A 23117-nucleotide genomic window follows, 5' to 3' on the forward strand; every position below is an offset into this window, starting at 1 on the left:
CCTCGACCCTCCCCCACCCCGCCCCTCCACGGCCCCCTCCCCCAGGCCTGGCGGGCCAGCCCCCCTCCGATGGTGTGAGCCAGGAGCCCAAGGAGTTTCCCACACTTTGGCCCCATTCACAGTGTTAAACGGCCCACAAAGGCCGGGCGTGTGCCTCGGAGGCCACAGAACTGCCATCTGGCCCGCACGCAGGGAGGGAGCGAGCCTCTCATCCGGCCTGGCTGGGATTTAACACTGTTCATTTCATATTTCCCACCACTGAAAAATGGACCAAAGCCGCTCCGGGTCGGGGGGAGGAGGGAAGAAGGAGGCAGCCCCCTCGGGCCCGCCACGGCCCAGCCGCCACCCTCACCTCGGGCAGGCCACCCTGGCCCACTGCGGGTGGGCGGGCAGCTGGGGCGGGGGCGGGGTGGGGGGGAGAAGCTGGACCACGTCTCCTGCACGTGTCTCATCTGGACCGAGAGCTGGCTTGGGGGAGGGGGGAGGGGGCCGGCAGGACGCAAGCCCCGGCCAACTGCCCCCCTCCGAAGCAGAGGAGGGGTGAGGCAGTGAGCAGGAGGGCTTGGCTGGAGCGCTGCCCTCACTTCTGGTCAGAGTCCTGCTCCCCCCCCCCGCCCCCCGCCGCCTCCCGTTAGCAGCCAGGCAGTTAGGGCGCACGTGGGCGTGGGCGGAGGCCGTGGCCAGGGCCAGGGTGGGCTTGGGGCTTGCTTCTGGCCCTGCGTTCCCTCAGCCCCAACGAAGCACTTCCTTGGTGCCGGGTCCCCGGCTCGTAGGATGTGGGCAAAGCGGACACCGGTGACGAAGGGATCCTGTCCCTCCCCACCCCACCCCCCGGAGCCCATAAGCAGGCAAGGGGCACAACAGACTATGCCGGCTGTCCAGCACGAGCCCCATTCTGGCTCCAAAAATGGCCCCACTGAACATCACTGCCAGCCCACATCAAAGCCACTAGCCACTGTCAGCATCCCGGGCCACGGAGCAGAGCGGTGAGCACAGGGCCTCGACGTGCCCGTCCCCAGCTGGCCCCGGTGCCCCCTGCCCTTTTGCGGCAAACTGGAGCCCAATAACCGTGGCGGGGTCCTATCTGCCCAGACGGGAGCCCCCGCTCGGGGTCACCGCCTCCCACCGCCAGCCCAGGGGCCGTGTCCTCTTTAAGAGAGGTGCCGGTAGGAGGAAGGAGCAGGTACCAGAGGGGTGAGCAGGGGCTGCCTACCCTCGCCCTCCAAAGCCACCTGAAGGTCCCACCCTGGGAGCTCCCCCAGCCTAACCCACCCCGGCGGGTGACCAGCTGGCCCACGGGGCACTCCTCAGCTGGCTCCGAGCCAAGCCTGCCCTGGCTGTCGTGACACCATCCTGCATGCCTCCCGGCTGGGCCCATTGCCGGGAGACCAAAGCCTCCTTGTATGCGACGGGGGGAGCGGGCCCACCAAACGGGCCAGTCAGTCGTAGCTGTGGGTCACTGCTAAGACCCACGGGAGGGGGAAAGATCTGACCCGACCCTTGTTAAAGCCCCGCAACTTCCAGCCACACCTGGACGTGCTCCCGGATTCAAACTCTGGCCAACGTGCCCTGATGTCAGCTGCCGGCCCCCAGGGCAGAGGCCCTGCCTGCCTCTTGAACCTGGCCGGGTCCTGCCCTGCCCCAGGAGGAGGCCCCGGTGCCTCCGCCCCCCCCCAGTGCCTGCAGGATTCCCGGTCCCGGTGAACCAGGGCAGGGCTGGCGGCGCCAAAGCAGCTGCCGGCCCTCAGCTTGGCTGGCCAGACACCAGGATTACCAGTCTTCCCGTGCCGCCCTGGGGCCGCCGTCTGAGCTTGCGCAGCGTCCACGTGGGCCCCAGGCCTGCCCTGCTCTGACCCTCATGTCTGCCACCTGGCACCCTGCCTCCCCACCCACTGGCAAGGTGCCCAAGCAAAGCAAACCCTGCGAGTGCCCAGCAGGATGGGCAGAGGGTGGCCTGCAACAGAGCTTCCCCCCGAATCTCACAGGTGCAGCGACCGCACGTCTGTGCGAAGCGTACCCCTGGAACCAGGTGCCCTCCCGTGTTCCCCAGACGGCCATGGTGGTACTTCCCGCCAGATGGGGGTCGGGTGCGGCCCCGAGAAGCACCTGCCGGTGCAGAGCACCCCGGATGCTACTGCCTGGCGCGCTGCTCCCCCGAGGATGGGTGCAGCAGCTCCTGGGGGGACTGCCCGGGTGTCGGGCTCCAAGCTGGGCATTTCACGAACTCCGGTTTCCTGGAGCTACCCAAAACTGAGCCAGGGAAGCACCACAGCCAATTTTTTCTAGCTCTGGAGAAGTCGCGAGTCCCAGGTGACAGCCAGTAGGTCTGATCCCAAGAGCTCGGGTGGCTCCTGCACTCTCCACCTGTTCCCCGGGGAAGGCCGAGGTGCCTGTTCGGGGCAAGTGTAGGCTCCTCTGTTCCACCCGCCCTGGGGGGGCAGCAGGTCCCTGTCTAGGAGGTGCCCAAACCACTGGAAGCCGCGGCATTAATTCACTCTAAAGCTTTTCCCCCACCTAGTCTCCGCCAGCCAGCGGCAGCGGGGAGCCACTGGGGAGGGGAAGGAGAGGGGAGAGAGGGGCCGGGGAGGGGCACTACTCTTTCCTGCCCCCCCCCCCACCCCCGAGGCCTGGGAAAAGGCAGCATATTGAGGCGCGGGGCTTCTAGCATCAGGCCCCGGGATGCTAATGAGGGCGAGCGCGTTCCCACAGCCCGGACATTGTGCAGGCGGCCCACCTGCTCCTCGGGGAGCACCCATTGTGCCCGCGCCAATTCACAGGCAATTTAGCGTGCGCTAATGGGCCGGCGCCTTTGTGCGGCCCGCGAGGCCATTGGCCGCCGAGTGTGGGAACGGCCGCGGCGCCCGGGCCCCAGGCGCCTGCCCGCCGCCGCGCCTATATAGGGCCCGCCGGCCCGCCGCCCGCCACTCCCCGCTCGCCAGCCGCCTCTCTGCGCCAGGCATGGCCCCCAGCACCGTGGCCGTGGAGCTGCTCAGCCCCAAAGAGAAAAACCGAGTAAGTGCGCCGCCCGCCCGCCCCGCGCCCCCGCGCCCCCCGCGGCCCCCGCGCCCTGGCCGCCGGCTGACGCCCGTGTCCCCCCGCAGCTCCGCAAGCCAGTGGTGGAGAAGATGCGCCGCGACCGCATCAACAGCAGCATCGAGCAGCTTAAGCTGCTGCTGGAGCAGGAGTTCGCGCGGCACCAGCCCAACTCCAAGCTGGAGAAGGCCGACATCCTGGAGATGGCCGTCAGCTACCTAAAGCACAGCAAAGGTGAGCCGCTGGCCGCGCTCCCCGCCGCCCCCGCGCCCACCCGGCCCCAGCCCTGCGCGCCCTGCGCGCCCTGCGCCCCCTGCGCCCCCGCGCTCCCCGCGCCCACGCGCCCACACGGCCCCAGCCCTGCGCCCCCTGCGCCCCCGCGCCCCCCGCGGCCCCCGCGGCCCCGCGCCCGCCCCAATCACCGCGGCGCCTCTCCCTGCAGCTTTCGCCGCCGCCGCCGCCGGCCCCAAAAGCCTGCACCAGGACTACAGCGAGGGCTACTCCTGGTGCCTGCAGGAGGCCGTGCAGTTCCTGACGCTGCATGCGGCCAGCGACACGCAGATGAAGCTGCTCCACCATTTCCAGCGTCCCCCAGCCGCGCCCGCCGTGCCCGCTAAGGAACCCAAGGCGACCAGCAGCGCGCCCACGCCCGTGCTCACTCCCGCCAAGGCCACTGCGGTGACCGCGCGCCAGCCCACCTGCGGCCTCTGGCGGCCCTGGTGACCCGGCGGGACGTGCGGGTGGCCGCCCCGAGGACCAGAGGCCAGCCTGCACCTCTGGCCATTCGTCTGTCCCTCCTGGGGCTTGGACAGGCCCCCTCCTCCGGAAGGCTCGCTCTCCAGGCTGGCGGGCCAGCAGGAGGGTCCTTCTGGAGAGAAGGCGGTCACAGAGGCCTGGTCACTCGGGACAGTCGGGGCCGCCTTCGCACAAGTGTCTGACTCCACGGGGTTGTTCTGTGTTTGCATTTCAGCAAGTGACTTCTGGGAAGTCCCCGCTGCCCGGGGTTCTATGATATTTGTAGGCGTCAGGGGCTCGGTCAGCCGGTGCCTCCACGTGTAGAGGACTTTCTTCAGGGCCTGCTGCTGCCGGGCCAGGGGGCCCGGCGGGCGGGCCGTGCCGTGGGCACATTTGCCTTTTGTGAAGGCGGAACTCAAGGTGTATCCTCATAGGAAAGAGTGTCAGCCTGGATGGGCACCGAAGGACCATGCAGAGCTGTGGCCGAAAGGCCCCTGCGTGCACGTGGTTGTCTAGTTGGGGCTCATAGTGGGCTTTGTGGGGAGGGTGGGCGTCTCCACCATGATCCTCAAAGGATCCCTGTGTGTGGGCGAGTGCATGTGGTCATGACTTTGTACTCAGAATTTGAACCCTCGGTCACGTGGGAGCCCACGGGACTGCTCTGCAGACTTCCAATAAAATCTGACTAAGCAGCCCTCTGGGGTCTGTCTCTCGTGCCTGACATGTGTCCTTGGCAGCCACGGGGTGGGCGGGTCTGCGCGGGGTGGGGGGGGGGGAAGGGGGACGGACGCTATCGTGGTACTCCAGCATGGGTGGGAGGTGTCTTTGCCGGTGACCTTCTGCACAGGGAGAGAAGGGCTGGTCCTGGCTGAAGGAAGGAGGGAGGGAGGCCAGGAGGCAGGCGAGCAGGGGAGAGGCAGGCTGGAAGGAAGACAGGCCCAGAGAACACGTACCCCCGTGCACAGCAGGAAGCAGTGCAGTGGGAGACTGGGCTCTCTGTCCCGGGGCTTCTCAGCAGCTCCCTGCAGGTGGGGGGGTGGGGGAGGGGGGGAGTGACAGCTCCAGGACCTTCCGGCTCTGTTCACAAAAGGGGGTTCGCAGGGCCAAAGGCACAGGAGGCGTTTGCCTCCCCTGGCCGTCTCGTGTGGCCAGCGGGCCCTGCCCCGGGTGAGCTCCTGGATGCCCCCGCTTGGCTAGCCCACACACAGGTGGCTGCCCGGCCCTCCCTGCAGGCCGACCGCTCGCCAGGGCCGAAACAGGTGGACCAGCAGGTGTTGACTGAGTCTGCAAGGACCTAGGAGGGCCCTGGCTCCCCAAAGGACAAGTCCGCCCATGGGCAGTGGAACCAAAAGGCCCTCCCGTTTCTTCGGAGCGAGGGGGCCCAGCCGGGCCATCCTCCCTCTGGAGCTCGCCTCTCCCCTCTGCCCTCTGGAATCCCTTTCTGTCCAGCCTGACAGGAACATCTGAGGCGCCCCCTCCAGGCCGGCCCAGCGCTACATCCCACACGCTTGCGGCATGTGGGGCAGGCATGTCAATGCACGGGGAGGGGGCTGTGCCTCCTGGTCAGGCCCACAGTGCCCCCCCTCCCCCGGCCCAGAGTCCTCGGCGCTCCAGGCCTGTGTGCTCTAGGAGCAGACCCCCTGCCCTCTTCCGCCCAGCACACCCACCCCTTAGACGATGCTGGCAAGTCGGCCTCTTCCCGAGGCACAGGGCCCCCCTTCCGATCACCCCGGGGGCGTGGGGTTTGTGCTGCTCTACAGGCCCGTGCTCCGGAGGCCTTGCCAGGCAGCTGGTAACACGCTCAGACAGAGGCCGAGGTCCAGAGACAAGAAGTAACTGGCCCAGGGTCACCTGGGAGTCAGTTGCCCTAGGGACCGTCTGTCCACCGCCAGCACTGGGCTCTTTCCCAAAGCAGCCGGTGCCTCTGAGGTCTCATCCCTCAAGGGTCTTCTGGCCAGCAGGAGCTTCCCAGGGACTGGCCCTGCCCACTACCATTCGTGTCCATGCTCCAGCTTCAGGAATATTTTTCAGATGGTCCCCTACAAACTCCCATAGACTCCCCGTTTTGCCCAAAGGCAGCCTCCTCCAGGCGGGCTGCCCTGTTTTCCCCTGCACTGTCTACAGATCTCACCATCAGGGTGAGTGTCTTCCCCACCTGCAGGTGCATCGTCCACCCCAGGCTGGGGCGCCTGGAAGGCAGGGTCCCTGACACCCCCATTTTGCATGTGGCTTTTGGAACTGTCCTTGGTCCCTAGAGACCCCCCGGGCTGGTGGGTCACATGCGCCCTGGGAACAGCTGCACTCACTGAAAGAGGCAGGTCTCTGGGGGTCTGCAAGCCCCAGGTGCCTTCTCTGCACTAGCTCAGAGCACTGGAGGTCAGCATCTGGCCAGCTCGGTGAGGGAACAACAAAGACAACAGTCCAGACGTTTCGTGTTGGGCCAACGGCCGCGGGGACCCCGGCGCGCGGGCAGGCCAGTGGTCCTCCAGCTGCCGGGACCACAGAGGCGGGCTGGGAGGGGGGGGGGGGGGGGGGGGGCGGGCCCGGGTGCCTCATTAGCATAATATATGCGCGGGAGGCGTTTAGCAGTCAAATATATGCGCATATATCTCCATGGCTGATGAGGCTGGCCGGGCACATTCAAAATGGCGGAGTGCGGAGCGAGCGGCAGCGGGAGCAGCGGGGACAGCTTGGACAAGAGCATCACGCTGCCCCCCGACGAGATCTTCCGCAACCTGGAGAACGCCAAGCGCTTCGCCATTGACATAGGTAGCCGCGGACGGGCGCCGGGAGCTGAGCGGCGCGCGGCGGGCGTGGGCGCGGGCGGCGGAGCCGGCGGGCCGGGGGCGGTGGCAAGGACGAAGGGCGGGGCGCGGGCCGCCGGCGCGCACAGCCTGCCGGGCCTTGTAGTCCGCGGGCCGTCGGCGCCTACGCTGGCCGCGGCAGCCGGACTACGGCTCCCGGCAGGCGCCGCGCGGCCGGAGCGGGGCACGCCGGCCCTCGTAGTCCCGCGCGGAGAGGCGGGCGGCCCGGCGGCCCCTCGTTAGTCCACCCGGGTAGGGTCGGCCGCCGGGCGGGGTCTGTCCGAGCCACGAGAGCGATCTGGGGCCCGCCGTCTGGGGCGGCGCCGAGGGCGGGCAGCGGCCCGGCCTGGGGCCGCGGGAACCCTCGGCGGGCTGCCCGTCTGGGCCCAGCCCGAAGCCCTCCTCCCGCTGCCGCCCTCGGCTTCTGGACCGCTGACATTTGGCGGGAGTTTGGAGGACCTGGACGTGGACCTTGGGACCCTTGCCGGCATCTTTCAGAAGCCTCCCTGCCCCGTGCAGGCCGCAGGGGTGACCCCAGGGCCTCGCCCAGGCTCTACTCGACCTTCCTGCTCTAGGCCCGTTCTAGACCCTCATCCCACGCTGGCGCCGGCCGCCTCCCAGCAGCCCCCTTTCGTAGATGAGGACGCTGAGGTCAGATAGGTGAACTAAGTTGTTTGAGGTCGGCTGGTAAGCGGCCAGGTGGGGCCTGGAATCTGGTCAAGCCTCGGCACTCGGCTGCTCTGCCCCCGTCGGCAGGGGATGAAGGTTTCCTGGGGGCAGCCTCACTGGGCGAAGCGCCCGGAGTAGGCATGGTGGCCTCACACGGCTCCCTTGTCAGCTGGCTCTCGGCTGGGGCCTCGGTTTGCTTGGGCCTGCCACTCGCCGAGTGTAGGCGGCTAAGCATCGGGGCAGCGGGGCAGCCATGCCTGACCTGTTGAAGCTGGCCAGTGATGCTAGAAGGGACAGGCGTGCTTCTGTCCCCGCCCCGGGCCCTTCCTCTTGGAGCCATTTGCTTGTGATGGTCTTGTCTCTCCCCTGCCGCTGAGAGTCACTGAGGTGTCTCCGGCTTGGGTGGGGGAGGGTGTCCTCCGGGAGAGTGGAAAGTGGGCTGGACCCTCAGTGTCCTCAGTGCTCACCTTGCAGGCCAGTGGGGGTTGTGAGGGGCGGCGCCTTGGGGTACTGACCTGGCGGCAGGTGTGAGATGCCCTGAGGCCTGGTGGGGGGTGGGGACCCCAGCGTACAGCAGGACACATTATGAGCGGGGGACCCAATTAAACTTGGTGCCTGACTGCACGCTGGGCTGGCAGTGGGAAGCTTGGAGGCCCTGCTCTGCCCGTCTTCTGAGACCTACCCGTGCCTTGATGTGACAGGGGCCCAGGCAGGTGTGTGCCCTGACGTTTTCCGACTTTGTTTGGCTGCACTTAAACCTGGGTTCTGCACCCTGGGAACAGGTTGGCACTTAACGTTCCTGAAAGTGCAGCTGAAAAATGGCTCGCCCTGGGTTACCCTGAAATGTTCTTTGTGGCTCCCAGGGGTCAGCTCGTAGCCACAGGGTGAAGGAAGTCGAGAGAGGAGTGCCGTGGCTCCAAGGGGCCCTGCAGTGGCCTGCCCTCCAGCGCCAAGCCCAGGTGGGGTTCCTGGGCAGAAGGACACTCAAAGGGATATCTTCAGTGTCAGTGTTCCCTTCCCCTCTTTGACGATTCCCCCTGGGTCTGAGTCCTGTGTTTGTTCTTAAGGACAGACCACGTGTTTGTGCGGCTGGTGGGAGATCACAGCTCGGACGTGGGTCCTCACCCCGGAAACCCACAAGTGCATGTGCTTGTCAGCAGTTGGCTTTAAAAACAGGCTTCTCCCATTTCCTCTCCCCTCACCCAAGCCTCCTGCTCCAGGAGAGCTCAGCTGCTCTGTGTTCTTGGCAAGCTCCTTCCTCTCTCGGACACTCGTGTCAGCCAAGCAGATTCCCTGCTTCGAAAGCATCAGGGACATTTTGTCTAAGAACACATGCTTAAAGCTGACTCGACTTCAAGTCTCTGCTGGGCACCAGACGGGTCCCTCGGGTGAAGAGCAAGGGCGAGGGGGCGGTGACCCGGTGCCCACGGGGGAAGGACTGGCCAAGAAGGCGGAGGAGAGGGTGGCCCTGCGCCTGGCCCCGTGGGTCTGGATGAACTGGGGGTGGGGGGGTCCCGGCTCAGGCGCTGGTGGAGGGACACGGGCGGGCTGATGTCAGTCCGGGTACCGTTGGCCCTGGAGTGGGGGGCGGGCTGGACTGGAGCGTCTTTGATGTCCACCGCTGTGTGCACCCGCCAGCGTGGTCACTGCACTTGGCGGGTGTGACATGCCAGGACCTGTGGCCGGCGGTCACTAAATCCAAGGGATCCCGCGAACAGACGGGCTCCCTGTTCTCCCCGGGCACCCGCCATCCTGCTCTGTGAGCTCCTCTGGTTCAGGCTGAACGCTCCGCTCCGCACGTCCCCACTCGCTGTCCCCCTGGGGGGGAGGGGGGGCACGGAGATGTGGCTTGGCTGCTGGGCGTTGCCCCACTGGGGTGCGTGGTGTGGGGCACACGGGACAGCTTGCCCCCACCGCAGCCCCAGCAGGCCCCAACACCTCGTATTTGGCTGTGATGTAAACCTCGTGTAAAGAACTCACGATCTGAAGCCGGACCTTCTGTGATCGGGGGTCTCGTTCACAGAAACTTTTGACAAGTCTCACAACATATCTTCTTCCCTTTGCGTCGCCTGTTTAAGGTTTATCGTGTTTGTTCACGGAGTGAAAGCCGCTCCGGGCCAGGTGGGGATTGAGGGCAGGGAGGAGGGATGAGGAGGCTTAGACCAAGTCCTGCTTCTTAAAGCCCGTGGTTTGGGGATGAGAGGAAGCCTGTGAGCGGGCGTGCTGACCGTGGCCCGACAAGGGCAGGTCCCGGGGCACCCCGGGAGGCCCTGTCCACGCTGCCTGGCAGGCTCCGAGCGGCCGCTCTCAGATCGAGATCCGTTACCTGGACGAGCCGCGGCCCTCTGATGCCTGCCTTTTCCAGATGTGTCCTGGCTTGAGTGCTTGTCACATGCTCCCTGGGGGCGGCATCACAAAGCAACTCTCCGAGATCGCCTCCAGCCTCCTCCTCACACAGGGCGTCCCGCCGGCTGCGCTGGCCACACGAACCCGTTCTGTGGCCGTGGCGACAAGCCTTTTGCTGCCCCCCCCCCCCCCACCACCGTCGCGGGCCTTGCGGGAATCCACCTGACGCCTCCCCAAGGCCACCTCTGACCCCCCAGAGCTTACCCTTGAAAGTGACTGCTCGGGTGTCTCTCTAACTGGCCCTGAACGTGTTTCAGGCAAATAAAGGCCTCTTCTGCTCCCTGGTGTTTGGGCTTCCTGGTGGTATTCACGAGATCCGGTCCGAGGGGAGGAGACCCCGCCGCCCCCGTGAGGCCCCCAGCCCCGAGCTTGGAGAGGGTGGGCTGCTAGAACGTTCCCGGTGAGACAGCCCCCTCCTCTGCCGGTGCACTCTGGGAAAATACCCTCGTAGTGGCTCCCCCCCGACCCTTGTTACCACGGACAGTCAAGCGTACTTGGTGGCGAAAGCCATGCCCTTCTTAGCTTTGTCCTTTGGGTCATTTTCAAGACCAGGGTTTGAAACAACTTTTCGAAACCACTGGTGATCTCCAGGGCCTCCCGGAAACAGGACGCTCTCCTTTCTCCTCGAGGACTTGGTGCGCAGGGGAAGTGGGCAGTCTCAGGCCCGCTGTGCCGAGTGCTTGGGCCCCACGGTTCCTTCCCTTCCTCTGGTCGGTGGCCCACGGGGTTTTCACACCCAGCGACGGCAGGCACAGGAGCTGGTGTGGCGGGGGAGGCCGCGTGGACCGACGAGCCTGGGCTCCCGTCCGCCGGCTCCTGACTGCTGCCCGGTGTCTCCCTGCAGGGGGGTCGCTCACCAAGCTGGCCTACTACTCCACCGTGCAGCACAAGGTTGCCAGAGTGCGCTCCTTCGAGTCCTCGGGCAGGGTGAGCCTCCGTGGGGGGGCCCTGGGCGGCCGCTGTCACTGTCCGGCTGCCCTCCCTCTGCTGCTCGTGCACATCGGCCTAGCTTCCAGGGGGATTCCTTGCCCGACACCCCTCCCTACCCCCCCAGCCCAGCCCCCCTCCGTCCAGGACCCCGTCAGGAGGCACCTGACACCCTTCCCTGCCCCCAGCCCGGCCCCCCTCCGTCCAGGACCCCGTAAGGAGGCACCCGACACCCCTCCCTGCCTCCAACACCCCTCCCTGCCCCCCAGCTCAGCCCCCCCTCCATCCAGGACCCCGTCAGGAGGCACCCGACACCCCTCCCTGCCCCTGACACCCTTCCCTGCCCCCCAGCCCGGCCCCCCTCCGTCCAGGACCCCGTAAGGAGGCAGCGGACACCCCTCCCCGCCCCCCAGCTCAGCCTCCCCTCCGTCCAGGACCCCGTCAGGAGGCACCTGACACCCTTCCCTGCCCCCCAGCCCGGCCCCCCTCCGTCCAGGACCCCGTCAGGAGGCACCCGACACCCCTCCCTGCCTCCAACACCCCTCCCTGCCCCCCAGCTCAGCCCCCCCTCCATCCAGGACCCCGTCAGGAGGCACCCGACACCCCTCCCTGCCCCTGACACCCTTCCCTGCCCCCCAGCCCGGCCCCCCTCCGTCCAGGACCCCGTAAGGAGGCACCCAACACCCCTCCCTGCCCCCGACACCCCTCCCTGCCCCTGACACCCTTCCCTGCCCCCCAGCCCGGCCCCCCTCCATCCAGGACCCCGTCAGGAGGCACCTGACACCCTTCCCTGCCCCCCAGCCCGGCCCCCCTCCGTCCAGGACCCCGTCAGGAGGCACCCGACACCCCTCCCTGCCTCCAACACCCCTCCCTGCCCCCCAGCTCAGCCCCCCCTCCATCCAGGACCCCGTCAGGAGGCACCCGACACCCCTCCCTGCCCCTGACACCCTTCCCTGCCCCCCAGCCCGGCCCCCCTCCATCCAGGACCCCGTCAGGAGGCACCCGACACCCCTCCCTGCCCCTGACACCCTTCCCTGCCCCCCAGCCCGGCCCCCCTCCATCCAGGACCCCGTCAGGAGGCACCTGACACCCTTCCCTGCCCCCCAGCCCGGCCCCCCTCCGTCCAGGACCCCGTCAGGAGGCACCCGACACCCCTCCCTGCCTCCAACACCCCTCCCTGCCCCCCAGCTCAGCCCCCCCTCCATCCAGGACCCCGTCAGGAGGCACCCGACACCCCTCCCTGCCCCTGACACCCTTCCCTGCCCCCCAGCCCGGCCCCCCTCCGTCCAGGACCCCGTAAGGAGGCACCCAACACCCCTCCCTGCCCCCGACACCCCTCCCTGCCCCCCAGCTCAGCTCCCCCCTCCATCCAGGACCCCATCAGGAGGCACCCGACACCCCTCCCTGCCTCCAACACCCCTCCCTGCCCCCCAGCTCGGCCCCCCTCCATCCAGGACCCGTCAGGAGGCACTTCCGGCCGCTCCTGTTGCCTGGGAAGCCGGCTCCTTCCCCGCCCCTGCCCTCGCGCTGCCTCCGGCCTGAACTTAGCATTAAGGGTTGCCTGAACTTAGCGTTAAGGGTTGCGTTGCTCATGATCCAGGGGCCTCATCCCCACGTCTTCCCCCTCCCCCTCCCGCCAAGGGCAGCACGCACACACAGACCCCCAACCTGTATCCCCAGGACACAGAGCAGGACCACGAGCCGCCCTACGAGATCTCAGTCCAGGAGGAGGTCACTGCCCGGCTGCACTTCGTCAAGTTCGAGAACACCTACATAGAAGCTTGTCTGGACTTCATCAAAGACCACCTCGTCAACACTGAGACCAAGGTCATCCAGGCCACCGGGGGCGGGGCGTACAAATTCAAGGACCTCATTGAAGAAAAACTGCGGCTGAAGTAAGTGGGGGCCGCCGGCCGGTTCTCGGGGTCGGGCTCTGAAGCAGCCGCACCCACCCCCGCCCCGCCCTGTGCTGGGACTAGACTCGGGGGCCGGGCCGGTGGGAGGGTTCTGGTGGCCGGACCCCGGGGGAGCAGGGGGGGCCTGGGGGGGGAGCCGAGGAGGCACAAGGAAGGGGGCCGGGCTCGTGCGGCTGGCGCAGAGGTCCCCGTGGGCTTAGCCGCATGCACACGGAGTGCAGAGGGCCGGCCGCTCAGGCGATGACTGTGGCACGGTGGCCGCGGTGGCTGCAGGGCGGGGGGAGGGAGGTGCCTTCGGAGCAGCCGGGCCGGTTGCCACTTCTGAGGGCCGTGTGCGTCCGAGTGGCAAGCTGAGCGCGGCCGGGCCGGGGGCGGCGTGTCCACGAGGGACCCCGCGCTGCAGCAGAGGCGCCTTCTGTGGCCCGTGCTGTTTTCAGTGGCCGGGCTCCTTCCGTTGCAGAGTGGACAAGGAGGACGTGATGACCTGCTTGATAAAGGGCTGCAACTTCGTGCTGAGGAACATCCCACACGAGGCCTTCGCGTATCAGAAAGATTCCAACCCCGAGTTCCGATTCCAGACCAATCACCCCGACATTTTCCCGTACCTTCTGGTCAACATCGGCTCCGGAGTGTCCATTGTGAAGGTGAGGTGGGCTCCCTGGACCACGCGTGACGGCCGGGCAGGGAGCACCCGTGCAGCGTCAGCGGGGGCTCGGCCTGCAGGATGGCGCCTCCCCACCCCCCGCGTCTGGGGCGTCCCCAGGACCGGTGGGCGGTGGCCGGCCCCCCTCGGCAGCTCGCCTGCCCTGCCGCCACAGGTGGAGACGGAGGACAGGTTCGAGTGGGTTGGCGGCAGCTCCATCGGAGGTGGCACCTTCTGGGGACTCGGGGCTCTGCTCACCAAAACAAAGGTATCCCGACGGCCGCGGGAAGACGCTCCCGGCTCTGTGTCGAGTCCCGCTTCCCATGCCTTCTCAGGAGAGGGTCGGCGGCCAGGGGACCCGAGGCGGCCGGTGTCGCTGTGGAAGCGGCTCCTTCCGCGGCCTGGTCCTGGCCGTGTGCCTGGTCCTTGCGGGAGGCAGCCTGGGCGCCCAGAGTCTGCCCCCCCCCCCCAGCTTCCCCCCTCCCGGGTGGGTGGCCGTGGAGCCCTGCCCGCCGCACCCCCACCCCAACCCACCGCCGGCTCCTCGGCGCGGGGCTGGTTCCTGGGCTGTGGGGACACCGCCAGCTCCCGCACCCCACCCCCTTCCGTCCGCCCTGTCCCCCCAGAAGTTTGACGAGCTGCTGCATCTGGCCTCCAAGGGCCAGCACACGAGTGTGGACATGCTGGTGCGGGACGTGTACGGGGGCGCCCACCAGACCCTGGGGCTGAGCGGCGACCTCATCGCCAGTAGCTTCGGGAAGTCGGCCGCTGCCGACAAAGGTGTGCCGCCCCCCCCCGCGCCCCGCCGCCGCCCCCCCCCCCCCCCCCCCGCGCCTGCGGCCCCCTCGCGGGCCCGGCCTCGCCCAGCGGCGCCCTGCCTCTGCCCTCCCAGAGTTCTCCAAGGAGGACATGGCCAAGAGCCTGCTGCATATGATCAGCAACGACATCGGGCAGCTCGCCTGCCTGTACGCGAAGCTGCACTGCTTGGACAGGGTGTACTTCGGCGGCTTCTTCATCCGGGGCCACCCCGTCACCATGCGCACCATCACCTACAGCATTAACTTCTTCTCCAAGGTGCGGGGTCCCCTCCCTGTGCCGGCACCCTGGGCTCCGCCCTTCCCGGGTACTCGGCTTGGCCCCTCGGCGGCGTCTTCAAAACCAGCCGACCCAGGGGCCGGGGCGGCGGGGGGGGCCCGGGGCAGGCAGCCAAGAAGCCGGGCGCCCCCGCCAGCTTCTCCTGGGCTCCTGCCTCCCTTCCTCTGGCCAGTTCCCGCGTCCCGCGCCTGGGGCGCCGCGGCCCTCCCTGGACTGGGCGTGATGCCAGCGACGAGCCTCTGGGGCCGTCTCCACCGTGCGCGGGCTGCAGACGAGCTTTGAGACGCGTGTCGTTCGAGTGGGGTGACCGGGGTGGGTGTTAATTTGCGGAAGGAGTTACTCGCAAATGCCAAGCGTCTAGGTTCCGCACCGAGTGAGTTTTGTTGACGAGTGCGTCGCAGACTGTCCGGGAAACCTCCACCGCGTACAGAGGCCGCCCATGTGGGCGTCACAACCGCCCAGGTGTCGCTTGGAGGTCAGCTCAGGCGGGGTTTTGCCACGGCAGGGGGAAGTCCAGGCGCTGTTCTTGAGACACGAAGGCTACCTGGGAGCCATCGGAGCGTTTCTCAAAGGAGCAGAACAAGACAGTGAGTGGAGCAGCCGTGGGGGGACCCGTGCTCGCTTCAGGGCGGGGCAGGGCCTGTGCGGCGAGGGGTGGGGGTGAGAGGCCACCGGGGCCCTGGGACTGGGTCTCTAACCTTCGGGGAGAGGCCCCGCCCACCAGCTTCACCGTCCCTCAGAGTCAAGAGCCTGAGGGGCCGGCCCTCCCTCTGCTGCCGCTCTTCCGAGGGGTCGGTGGGAGGCGACACCTGTGGGTTCACGTGCCACGTGATTGACCCTGGGTTGGGGGGGAGGGTCTTGGTGGGTGAAAAGGGCTCCGAGCAGGGGCCAGGGGCACGTGGCCCTCCTCTGCCTCCCTCTCGCCTTGCCGTCTGCCAAGCTGCGTCTCTTCGGCCGGGCCATGCTTTTTCAAGGACGCTTGCAGGATGTGATGGGGCAGGGCGGGGCAGGCCGCTTTAAGAGGCCGAGAAGGGTACGGGTATCATCTCACGGGGTTTCAGTGCCAGTGAGAGGGACTACGGTAGCGTAGCATGAAACCCCAGGCCGCCTGTGCTGTGGAGACCTCCACAGCGGTGGTCGGGCCACCTGGGGTCTGAGTGACACCTGGTCCTTCCCTCCCTAGACCCTAACCAGTACAGCTGGGGAGAAAACTATGCCGGCAGCTCCGGGCTGATGAGCTCATCCCCGGAGCTCTGCCCAACACAGCGGGTGAGGAGCGGCACTGTGAGTATGGGGTCCTTGGTGGGGTCATCAGGTTCCGAGAGACCCTCTCCCGGTGCAGACCGGCCACTGAGCAGGCCGAGACTCTGGGACGAAAGACGGGCAGCGGGGCTGGCTTCCCTCCTCCTCTTAGCATTTTCCAGACATCCCGCTGGAGCCTCCAAGACTGTGCAGTCCAGCCCCTGTGTCTGCAGGGAGAACACAGAGCGTGTTTCCCCAGAATCGTGGTGCCATTCACAACCCAGAGCCACAGAACCCCCCACGGGCCCTTCTCTAGACCGCGTTCTCTGCCTGATGGTTTTGAGCGGTAGGAAAGGACAGAGTCTGCGGTCCCTGCTGGTTTCCTGCCCATCCCTCAATCCCCACTTGGAGAGGCCCGTGTGACCAGTTGTCAGCCAGACAGAGGATGCTACCATCATGGCCCCATCCTGGGGGACATCGCAGGCTTATTGAGGACACCCCCCAGATGGCATATGTCGCTCTGGTCACTCACTGAGCAGTTGCCAGAACCCGGGCGCCCTGTTGGAGAGCCGGCTGGACGAGTCCGGATAGCTAGTCTGGGCACACGAGTCGGAATGTCTCCATCAGGACCAGGCTGCTGGCCTTTTGGACGCAAAGTTGATTTTCCGTCACGGACGCAGATTCTCATACTAGTTAGCGTAAGCCTCGTGGGGACGCGTGTGATCTAATCGTAGCCTCCCCGGAGAGAAAGCTCCCACACCCCGGGCCTGGTCGGAGCAGCGACTGGCTCGCAAGGGGTCTCTGCATCTTTGACGCGCGGTTTCTGATTCGTAGAGGGGCGATGTGGATTCCCGCCTTAGGGATCGTAAAACCAAATGGATAAGCGAGCACGAAATCCCCGCGTCAGACCTGATGTGGATGCCGGTCGTCCCCACGCGGCACGTGCTTGGCGCCTCGCGTGCCTGTTGTGCTGGGTCTCTGTGGCCCTGCGAGGCGGGGACGGAGACCCCCATTCGCAGAGGGAGAGGCCGAAGCGCGGAGGGGCCAGGTCATCGCTTTGGGTTTGCGGGGCCTACGCAAGGCCAGGCTGAGGCGTGCGCTCCCGCGGGTCCAGGTAGCGGGAGGGCCCGCGAAGCCCAGCCGAGGCCCCGGGGTCGGTGACCGTCCACTTTCTTTCCTCGCGTGGAAAATGCCAGCTGTTTCCACGCTGAACTTGTCACTCGGGACATCCTGAAAGTCCCCACGTGGTGGCCCTTCCAGTGCGGACGCCCCGGCACAGAGCACGCCTGCCCGTCGCCCCCCAGGCTTGCCGGGCCGAAGGCCGCCGGCAGACCAGAGCTGCGTCCCGCTGTGCGGCGATGTGGTGGGTCACTCCCTAGAGGCGGGGACAGGGCCGCGAGGCGTGTGCTCGGTTCTCGCGTGTGCCGGAAAGCACCAGCTTCGGTCTTGACAACCTAAGTCAAACCCTGGCTGGCTGAGTGACCGCTCCTCCAGAAACCGCTGGGGCACTGGCCTGCTCGTCGCTGGCGGCCGCAGGGAGCACGTTGGGCATAAAGGGGCCCCCTCGGCGATGCCGGCGGAACTGGCGTCAGACTCGTGCTGCGGAGACAAAGGAGCCAGTGTGGGGCGTGGACCGCCTGCCCCACGGGGTCCCCGTGGCCTTGCCGTGGGCCCCATACGGGGGAGTTACGGGTCCAGGGCCTGCGGGGCAGCGAGTGGGACAACGCGTGCAAGTAGCATTCGTGGGGGCCCGCGAGCACGGCCGGCGTGTCTGGGGGTCGTGTGTGAGGTTGGGCTCAGGCTGGTGTGGGAGCCCCCGCCGCAGGGGTCCCAGGAAACTCCACGGGGGGGGAGGGAGGGAGGAAGGGGGCCGGGCAGACTTGGGATCTGGGGTGCGTGGCTCAGGCCACCGGCCAGATGGAGGGCGCCGTGGCTGAGCGGGGCCACGGGCGGGGTCTGGGGACGGGAAGAAGGGGCTTGTCCGCTTGCACCCGCAGCGGTCTCCTCCCCGGGCCCCTTCCGCTCTCACCGAGGAGCTGGTTCTCAGGCTGGCGGGAGGCGCCTCGGTCTTCTAGAGCTGCGTGGCTGACGCGTCCGCCGCCTCTCGTCCTTCCAGTTCGACCTTCTGGAGATGGACCGGCTGGAGAGGCCGCTGGCCAACCTGCCACTCCTTCTGGACCCGTCTTCCTACGTGCCCGACACGGTCGACCTCACGGACGACGCCCTGGCCCGCAAGTACTGGCTCACCTGCTTCGAGGAGGCCCTGGACGGGGTGAGGGCTCGGGGCGGGCCGGGCGCGCCCCTGGGGTCGAGACGGGCGGCTCGGAGTTCGTAGGCGCCGGAGGCCCCGGGCGCCCGTGCAGCAAGCGACAGGTGTGGTGAAGGAGGAGGGGGCGTCTCCCGGAAGCCACCGGAGGCGTGTGTGAGCCTGAGGGGGTGAATCACGTTTCCCAGGTAAAAACGTGGCTCCTAGTGGCTCGTCGGCGAGCTGGGACGTGTCCTCAGCGAGGGCGTACGATCGCGCCCCGCCTCCGGGCCGGCTGCCGCGTCTCTGCAGAGCGCAAACAGTTCGCGCGGGGGTCAGGGGACAGCTGCGATCGGGCTCCGGGCCCCAAAGAGTCGTGACTCGAGCCCTTCGGGGCCCCCCAGGAGCACGTGTCCCCTCCTACAGCCCCTCGGGCCCCTGGGGTCCTCAGAGGGAGGGTTCCTGCCCTGCCTCAGACCCCCGCAGCCTGCAAGGACGGTCCCCTGAGCCACCCATCCCCCTGGCACGGCGGGAGCTCGGGTGGCCCCGTCGCCACCCGGGAGACGGCTCGGCGGCAGCGCGGGGCCGTGCTGACCGCCCCGTGCTCGCAGGTGGTGAAACGCGCCGTGGCCAGCCAGCCGGGCTCCGTGGACGCAGCCGAGCGGGCAGAGAAGTTCCGGCAGAAGTACTGGCGCAAGCTGCAGACGCTGCGACACCAGCCCTTGTGAGTGTCCCCTGCCCGGGGCCGCCTCGCCGTGCGCTGGGGGGCCCGGCGGGGGAACGTGTGCTCGCGAGGGCCGGGGCTCCCGACGGCCGCTCCTGGGGCCGCACGTGCGGCGGTGCACGCCCCCCCCCCCCCCCCCCCCCCCCGCCCACTCGGCCGCCCGGCAGGGCCAGGCCACCTTGGTTCCCCCGTGACGACGCCCTCGGGCAGCGAACGTGGCCGTCAGATCCGCTCAGCCGCCCTTCCCCCACCCCGTCCCCAGTGCTTACGGGACGCTGACCGTGCGCAGCCTTCTGGACACGAGGGAGCACTGTTTGAATGAGTTCAACTTCCCGGACCCCTACTCCAAAGTGAGTTCCGCCTTCCCGCGCAGGACTGGAGCCCGTGAGGGGGCACGGCCAGCGGGGTGGACGCGGGCGGCGACACCCGTCAGAGCCGAGGTTTGGAGGCCCCGCCTCTCCGGCCCCGGGAGCTCGCCGCCTCAGAGCGTTCGTGGACGCCAGTCGTGCCCTCGCAGGCGACAAGCCGGCCGGAGCCTGGCGGGCGGCCTAGACGGGCCACGCTGACCAGAAGGCCACGTGCGTGGGCCCGTGCCGCTCACCGCTTCCCGCCCCCTGCCCTCGGGTGGAGCGTCTCGGGACGGGGCGCCGGGTGCCTGTGGGGGTCCAAGTCTTCCACCGCGGCCCTCCCTGCCCTGCCCTGGGCCACGCCGTGACCTTGCGCGGCTCCGAGTCTGTGGTTTCTCACGGCTTGGTTGGCGTGAAGTCCCGTGGTGGCGCGTTGAGCGCGCGACCCCTCGGCGCCGGTTCACAGCGATGTTCCCGGTGACGCTCTCCGCGGCGTCCCCAGCCGGGCGCCCTCCCTCTGCCCGGTCCGCCGAAGGCCTGCGGGAGCCAGGGCCGCGCCGTCGCTCCTGACCAGCCGCCCGCCTGTCCCCACAGGTCAAGCAGAAGGAAAACGGGGTCGCACTGAAGTGTTTCCCGAGGGTGATCCGCTGTCTGGACGCCTTGGGCTGGGAGGAGAGGCAGCTGGCCCTGGTGAAAGGCTTGCTGGCCGGGAACGTCTTCGACTGGGGAGCGAAAGCCGTCTCTGAGTAGGTGCCGCCCTCCAGCCTCCCGTCAGCCCCACCCCTGCCTGCTCGGTCCAGCTTGGGCCCAGGACCAGGGTCCGACTGCCCGTCCTGTCCCCCTCCCCCCCGCCCCCCCACCCGGTCACGTGTGGCCCCGGGAATGACAGGCGGTTCTGTGGGCCGTGCTCCCCCGAGCACAGCCGCGGGGACCGGCTCACTGGCATCTATCGGGTGTGGGCTTGCGCCCTGAGGCAGAGATCCGGACCCTTGGTGCGCCAGAGTCAGAGTTAACGCTTGACGTTTGAAAGTGAGAAACGGAGGTGCCTCGTGAAGGAGTCTGCACTCGGGTGGGGGCACGTGCCCCGGCCCCCAGAGCACCCTGGGCTCTCGGTCTGGGGTCACCGTCAAAACCCAGCCTTCCAGCGTGATTTCCTGGGGCTCCCGAAGGAGCGGGCATGCCCGTCCCCCGCCTCGCCCTGTGCCCGGCGCCCTGTCTCCCGCCCGCTGTCCCCTCTGCGTGGCTCTCGCTGGTCGCACCCGCGGCGTCCTTTCCAACTTCGAGAAGAATCACCACCTCTCCCCTCACCCTCGTCCCCGTCCTTCCCTTCGGGTGGCGCGTCGAGGCGTGTGCTGGGCGAGGCTGGGAGCCGGCGCCGACCCGGGGCCTTGCCCGAGGTCGCCCCCGACTCAGGACCTCACCCTGCCCCCCCCGGCACCGCCGTTCACGTTGCCGAGCGGGTCCCCGACCCGGGGCCCGCGCGCTCTGCCGACAACCGACGGCGGAACGTCGCCGCTCCGGTCACGGCAACGCTCGCCGGTTTGGGAAGGGCTTCGCTCGGGGTCTCCGTGGATGCTGTGAGCTGAGGTTTGGGTGTTTTGTGATTTCGTCCTCTTCCCCGCGCAGCGTCCTTGAATCTGACCCCCAGTTCGGCTTCGAGGAGGCCAAGTCGAAGCTGCAAGGTAGGCTGCCCGGGGCCGGGCGGGGGAGGAGGCCTGCCCGCGAGCGCGCGGCTGACCGTGTCCGTGCCCCGCAGAGCGGCCGTGGCTCGTGGACTCCTACGGCAAGTGGCTTCAGAGACTGAAGGTACAGCTGTCCCCATCTCTGCCCTGGGAGGCGGGGAGGGGCCCTGGAGACGGCGCGGGGCTGCCCCGGGGCAGCGCACTGAGGGCCCCTGCCCGCTCCCCCAGCCGCCGAGCTGCGGGTCTCAGCTAACCGCCCCCTGCTCCAGCCTGAGTCCCGCAGGCTCTACTGGTCAGGCCGGCCGGCCTCGGCTCGGAGGTCACGGGGGCCGCAGTCCTGGAAGAGGCACGGGCGCCCTGCCCCCAGCACCCCAGCGCCCGCGGGACCCAGCAGCCCTCGGCCTCGGCCTTCGGGGAGTGTGGAGCACGGAGGTGTCTGGAACGCTTGGACGCGCCTGTTCCCAACTGAACGTCCTGGTTTTGTCTTGCAGGGGCCCCCTCACAAATGTGCCTTAATTTTCGCAGATAACAGTGGAATAGACGTCATTTTGGGAGTCTTCCCCTTTGTCAGGGAGCTTCTCTCTAGAGGGACGGAGGTGAGCGTCTGGGCCGAGTCGGGACCCCTGCCCTGGGCCCTCCACTCGCGGTGGGGGTTGGCGTCGGCGTGGCCCCCGTGCGGGCCAGGTAGGTTCAGGTGAGGCTTGTCACGGACCTCGGGTCTGCCCGTTCCGGGGCCGTCCGTGTCCCGACCGGGAGCCGGCCCTCCTGGAGACCGCCGAGCAGCGAGGTCGCCGGGGCTGCGCCTCCCAGCCGGCAGCCCCGGGTGGGCGGGCGAGCAGAGGCTGGCTCGGTGCCGGGCGGTGGCCGAGGTCCTACAGAGTTCGGGGCGTCCCGCCGTAGGTCATCCTGGCGTGCAACTCGGGACCCGCCTTGAATGACGTGACGTACTGCGAGTCCCTCATCGTGGCTGAGCGCATCGCGGCCATGGACCCTGTCGTCCAGTAAGCAGGGCGGGCGCCCGGGGGGCCCTGTCCGGAGAAGCGGGGGCGTGGTGGGAGCTTCCCAGGGCGCCAACCGACCCCTTGTGCTCCGCAGCTCGGCGCTCAAAGAGGAGAGGCTGCTGCTGATGCAGACGGGCTCCAGCTCCCCGTGTCTGGACCTCAGGTACCCCCGAGGCACCCCCTCGCCCACCCTGGCCCCCGGCGCGCGAGCTGGGCAGCAGGGGTCACCAGTGCGGCTGGAGCCCTGGGTCTGGGCAGCCTTCTTCCCGCGGGGACCCGGGAGGGTGGGCTCGGGACCGTCCGCGGCCTGGCCGCGCCATGGGCTGGTGGGTCGGATGCCCCGCGGCTGGGGCTGTGGGCACCCCGCGTGCCCTTAGACGCCTGGGTCTCCGCCTTGCTGCTTTCGGCCCCGGGGGACCCTACGTGAGAGAACCCGGCCTTCGGGAGCCAGCCCCGGGGGAGGGACGTTGCTCGAGGATCGACCTCCTCCCTGTTCTGGGCCCGTCGTGAACCACGCAGGAAGGGGGAGTTCGCGTGACACGGAAAGGAGTTAGAGCCTTTGGAGTGCCGCACATAGAAAAGCGTTCTCAGGCCCGGTTTTCACAAGTTTCCCGCCACAGGCCCCGGAGGGCGGGGATGCCCTTGTAGGGAGGGCGCGGCGGCCGCTCGGTGCAGGGGCAGAGGGCCCGCCGCCCCGCCTCACCGCCCCTCTCCTCCCCGAAGCCGCCTGGACAAGGGGCTGGCCGTGCTGGTCCGGGAGCGAGGCGCAGACCTGGTGGTGATCGAGGGCATGGGCCGCGCCGTGCACACCAACTACTACGCGGCCCTGCGCTGCGAGAGCCTCAAGCTGGCCGTCATCAAGAACTCCTGGCTGGCCGAGCGGCTGGGCGGCCGGCTCTTCAGCGTTATCTTCAAGTACGAGGTCCCGGCCGAGTGAGGCGCCCGCCCCGCCACCCTCCTCCGCTCGTCGGGAACGTACTGCGACCACAACAGGGAGACCGAGTTCCGATCGGAATATTTATGTCGCGCGCCTGTGACTGAGAGCCGGTGCGCCCGGGTGGGAGCGTGGGCGCGTGTGGCGTCGGGGTCTCTACGATGCTGCCGCGTCCGTGGCGGGAGACGCAACTCTGTCCAGTGAGACATTCGTATTGGAATATATTTAACTGTTAAATAATCTTTTATATATATATATACATATGTACGTATAGATATAAATATATGCACATGTCTCCAACAGGTCACCAGAGGCTCGGGGTCCGCACCAAATAGAACGTGTAGAGCGGGCCCGGCCCCCTGCCTACGCTGTGTGGTTGCAGAGAAGGGGTGCGGGCAGGGGTCCTGAGAGCCCCTCCCCGGGGCGGCCGAGAGCGGGCTCTTCCCTTCAGTTACTCCCGGAGCCCCTGGGCTGGCTGTGGCCTGTGGGCCGTGGCCGCTGCCCCCACCCCCACCCCGGCCCAGGGCCAGGAGACTCCTTCCGGTGTGTCTGTATAGACAAGGTTGCCCTCTGCGCCCCCCCCCCCCCCAGCCCCACTGGGCACAAGGGGGACAGGGCGGGCGGCGCTCCCAACTCGACTGGCATCCAGGGAGGACCTTTGAGAGCCCTCGGGGGCCCGTGCACACTCCTGCTTAGAGCCGATCACGCCGCGTG

At 68.1% G+C, this 23117-nt stretch overlaps 2 protein-coding genes across 4 annotated transcripts; both read left to right on the forward strand.

Annotated features, from left to right (window-relative positions):
* The first annotated feature begins 2905 nt into the window (after nucleotides 1-2905).
* HES5 (hes family bHLH transcription factor 5) lies at nucleotides 2906-4477 on the forward strand. Its single transcript, XM_081796319.1, has 3 exons — nucleotides 2906-3012; nucleotides 3102-3267; nucleotides 3476-4477. Exons 1-3 carry the CDS (start codon nucleotides 2959-2961, stop codon nucleotides 3754-3756), a joined length of 501 nt encoding a protein of 166 aa, XP_081652445.1. The 5' UTR covers nucleotides 2906-2958; the 3' UTR covers nucleotides 3757-4477.
* Nucleotides 4478-6378: 1901 nt separating this feature from the next.
* PANK4 (pantothenate kinase 4 (inactive)) lies at nucleotides 6379-22658 on the forward strand. 3 transcript variants are annotated; one of them, XM_081796482.1, is made up of 19 exons: nucleotides 6379-6537; nucleotides 10492-10574; nucleotides 12255-12469; nucleotides 12951-13134; nucleotides 13309-13401; nucleotides 13760-13913; nucleotides 14026-14207; nucleotides 14734-14815; nucleotides 15412-15512; nucleotides 17587-17742; nucleotides 18327-18439; nucleotides 18702-18789; nucleotides 19381-19532; nucleotides 20413-20468; nucleotides 20543-20592; nucleotides 20960-21064; nucleotides 21369-21469; nucleotides 21564-21632; nucleotides 22193-22658. In XM_081796482.1, the coding sequence occupies exons 1-19, from the start codon at nucleotides 6414-6416 to the stop codon at nucleotides 22404-22406; spliced, it is 2322 nt and encodes a 773-aa protein (XP_081652608.1). In that variant the 5' UTR covers nucleotides 6379-6413; the 3' UTR covers nucleotides 22407-22658. The 3 variants fall into 3 exon arrangements, with proteins under 3 accessions (XP_081652608.1, XP_081652609.1, XP_081652610.1); XM_081796483.1 differs by having other exon boundaries at nucleotides 15412-15497; XM_081796484.1 differs by lacking the exons at nucleotides 6379-6537; nucleotides 10492-10574 and having other exon boundaries at nucleotides 12355-12469; nucleotides 12928-13134.
* The last annotated feature ends 459 nt before the right edge of the window (nucleotides 22659-23117 follow it).

Source organism: Panthera onca, chromosome C1 (genome assembly GCF_046562875.1).
Source record: "Panthera onca isolate mPanOnc1 chromosome C1, mPanOnc1 haplotype 2, whole genome shotgun sequence".
NCBI lineage: Eukaryota > Metazoa > Chordata > Mammalia > Carnivora > Felidae > Panthera > Panthera onca.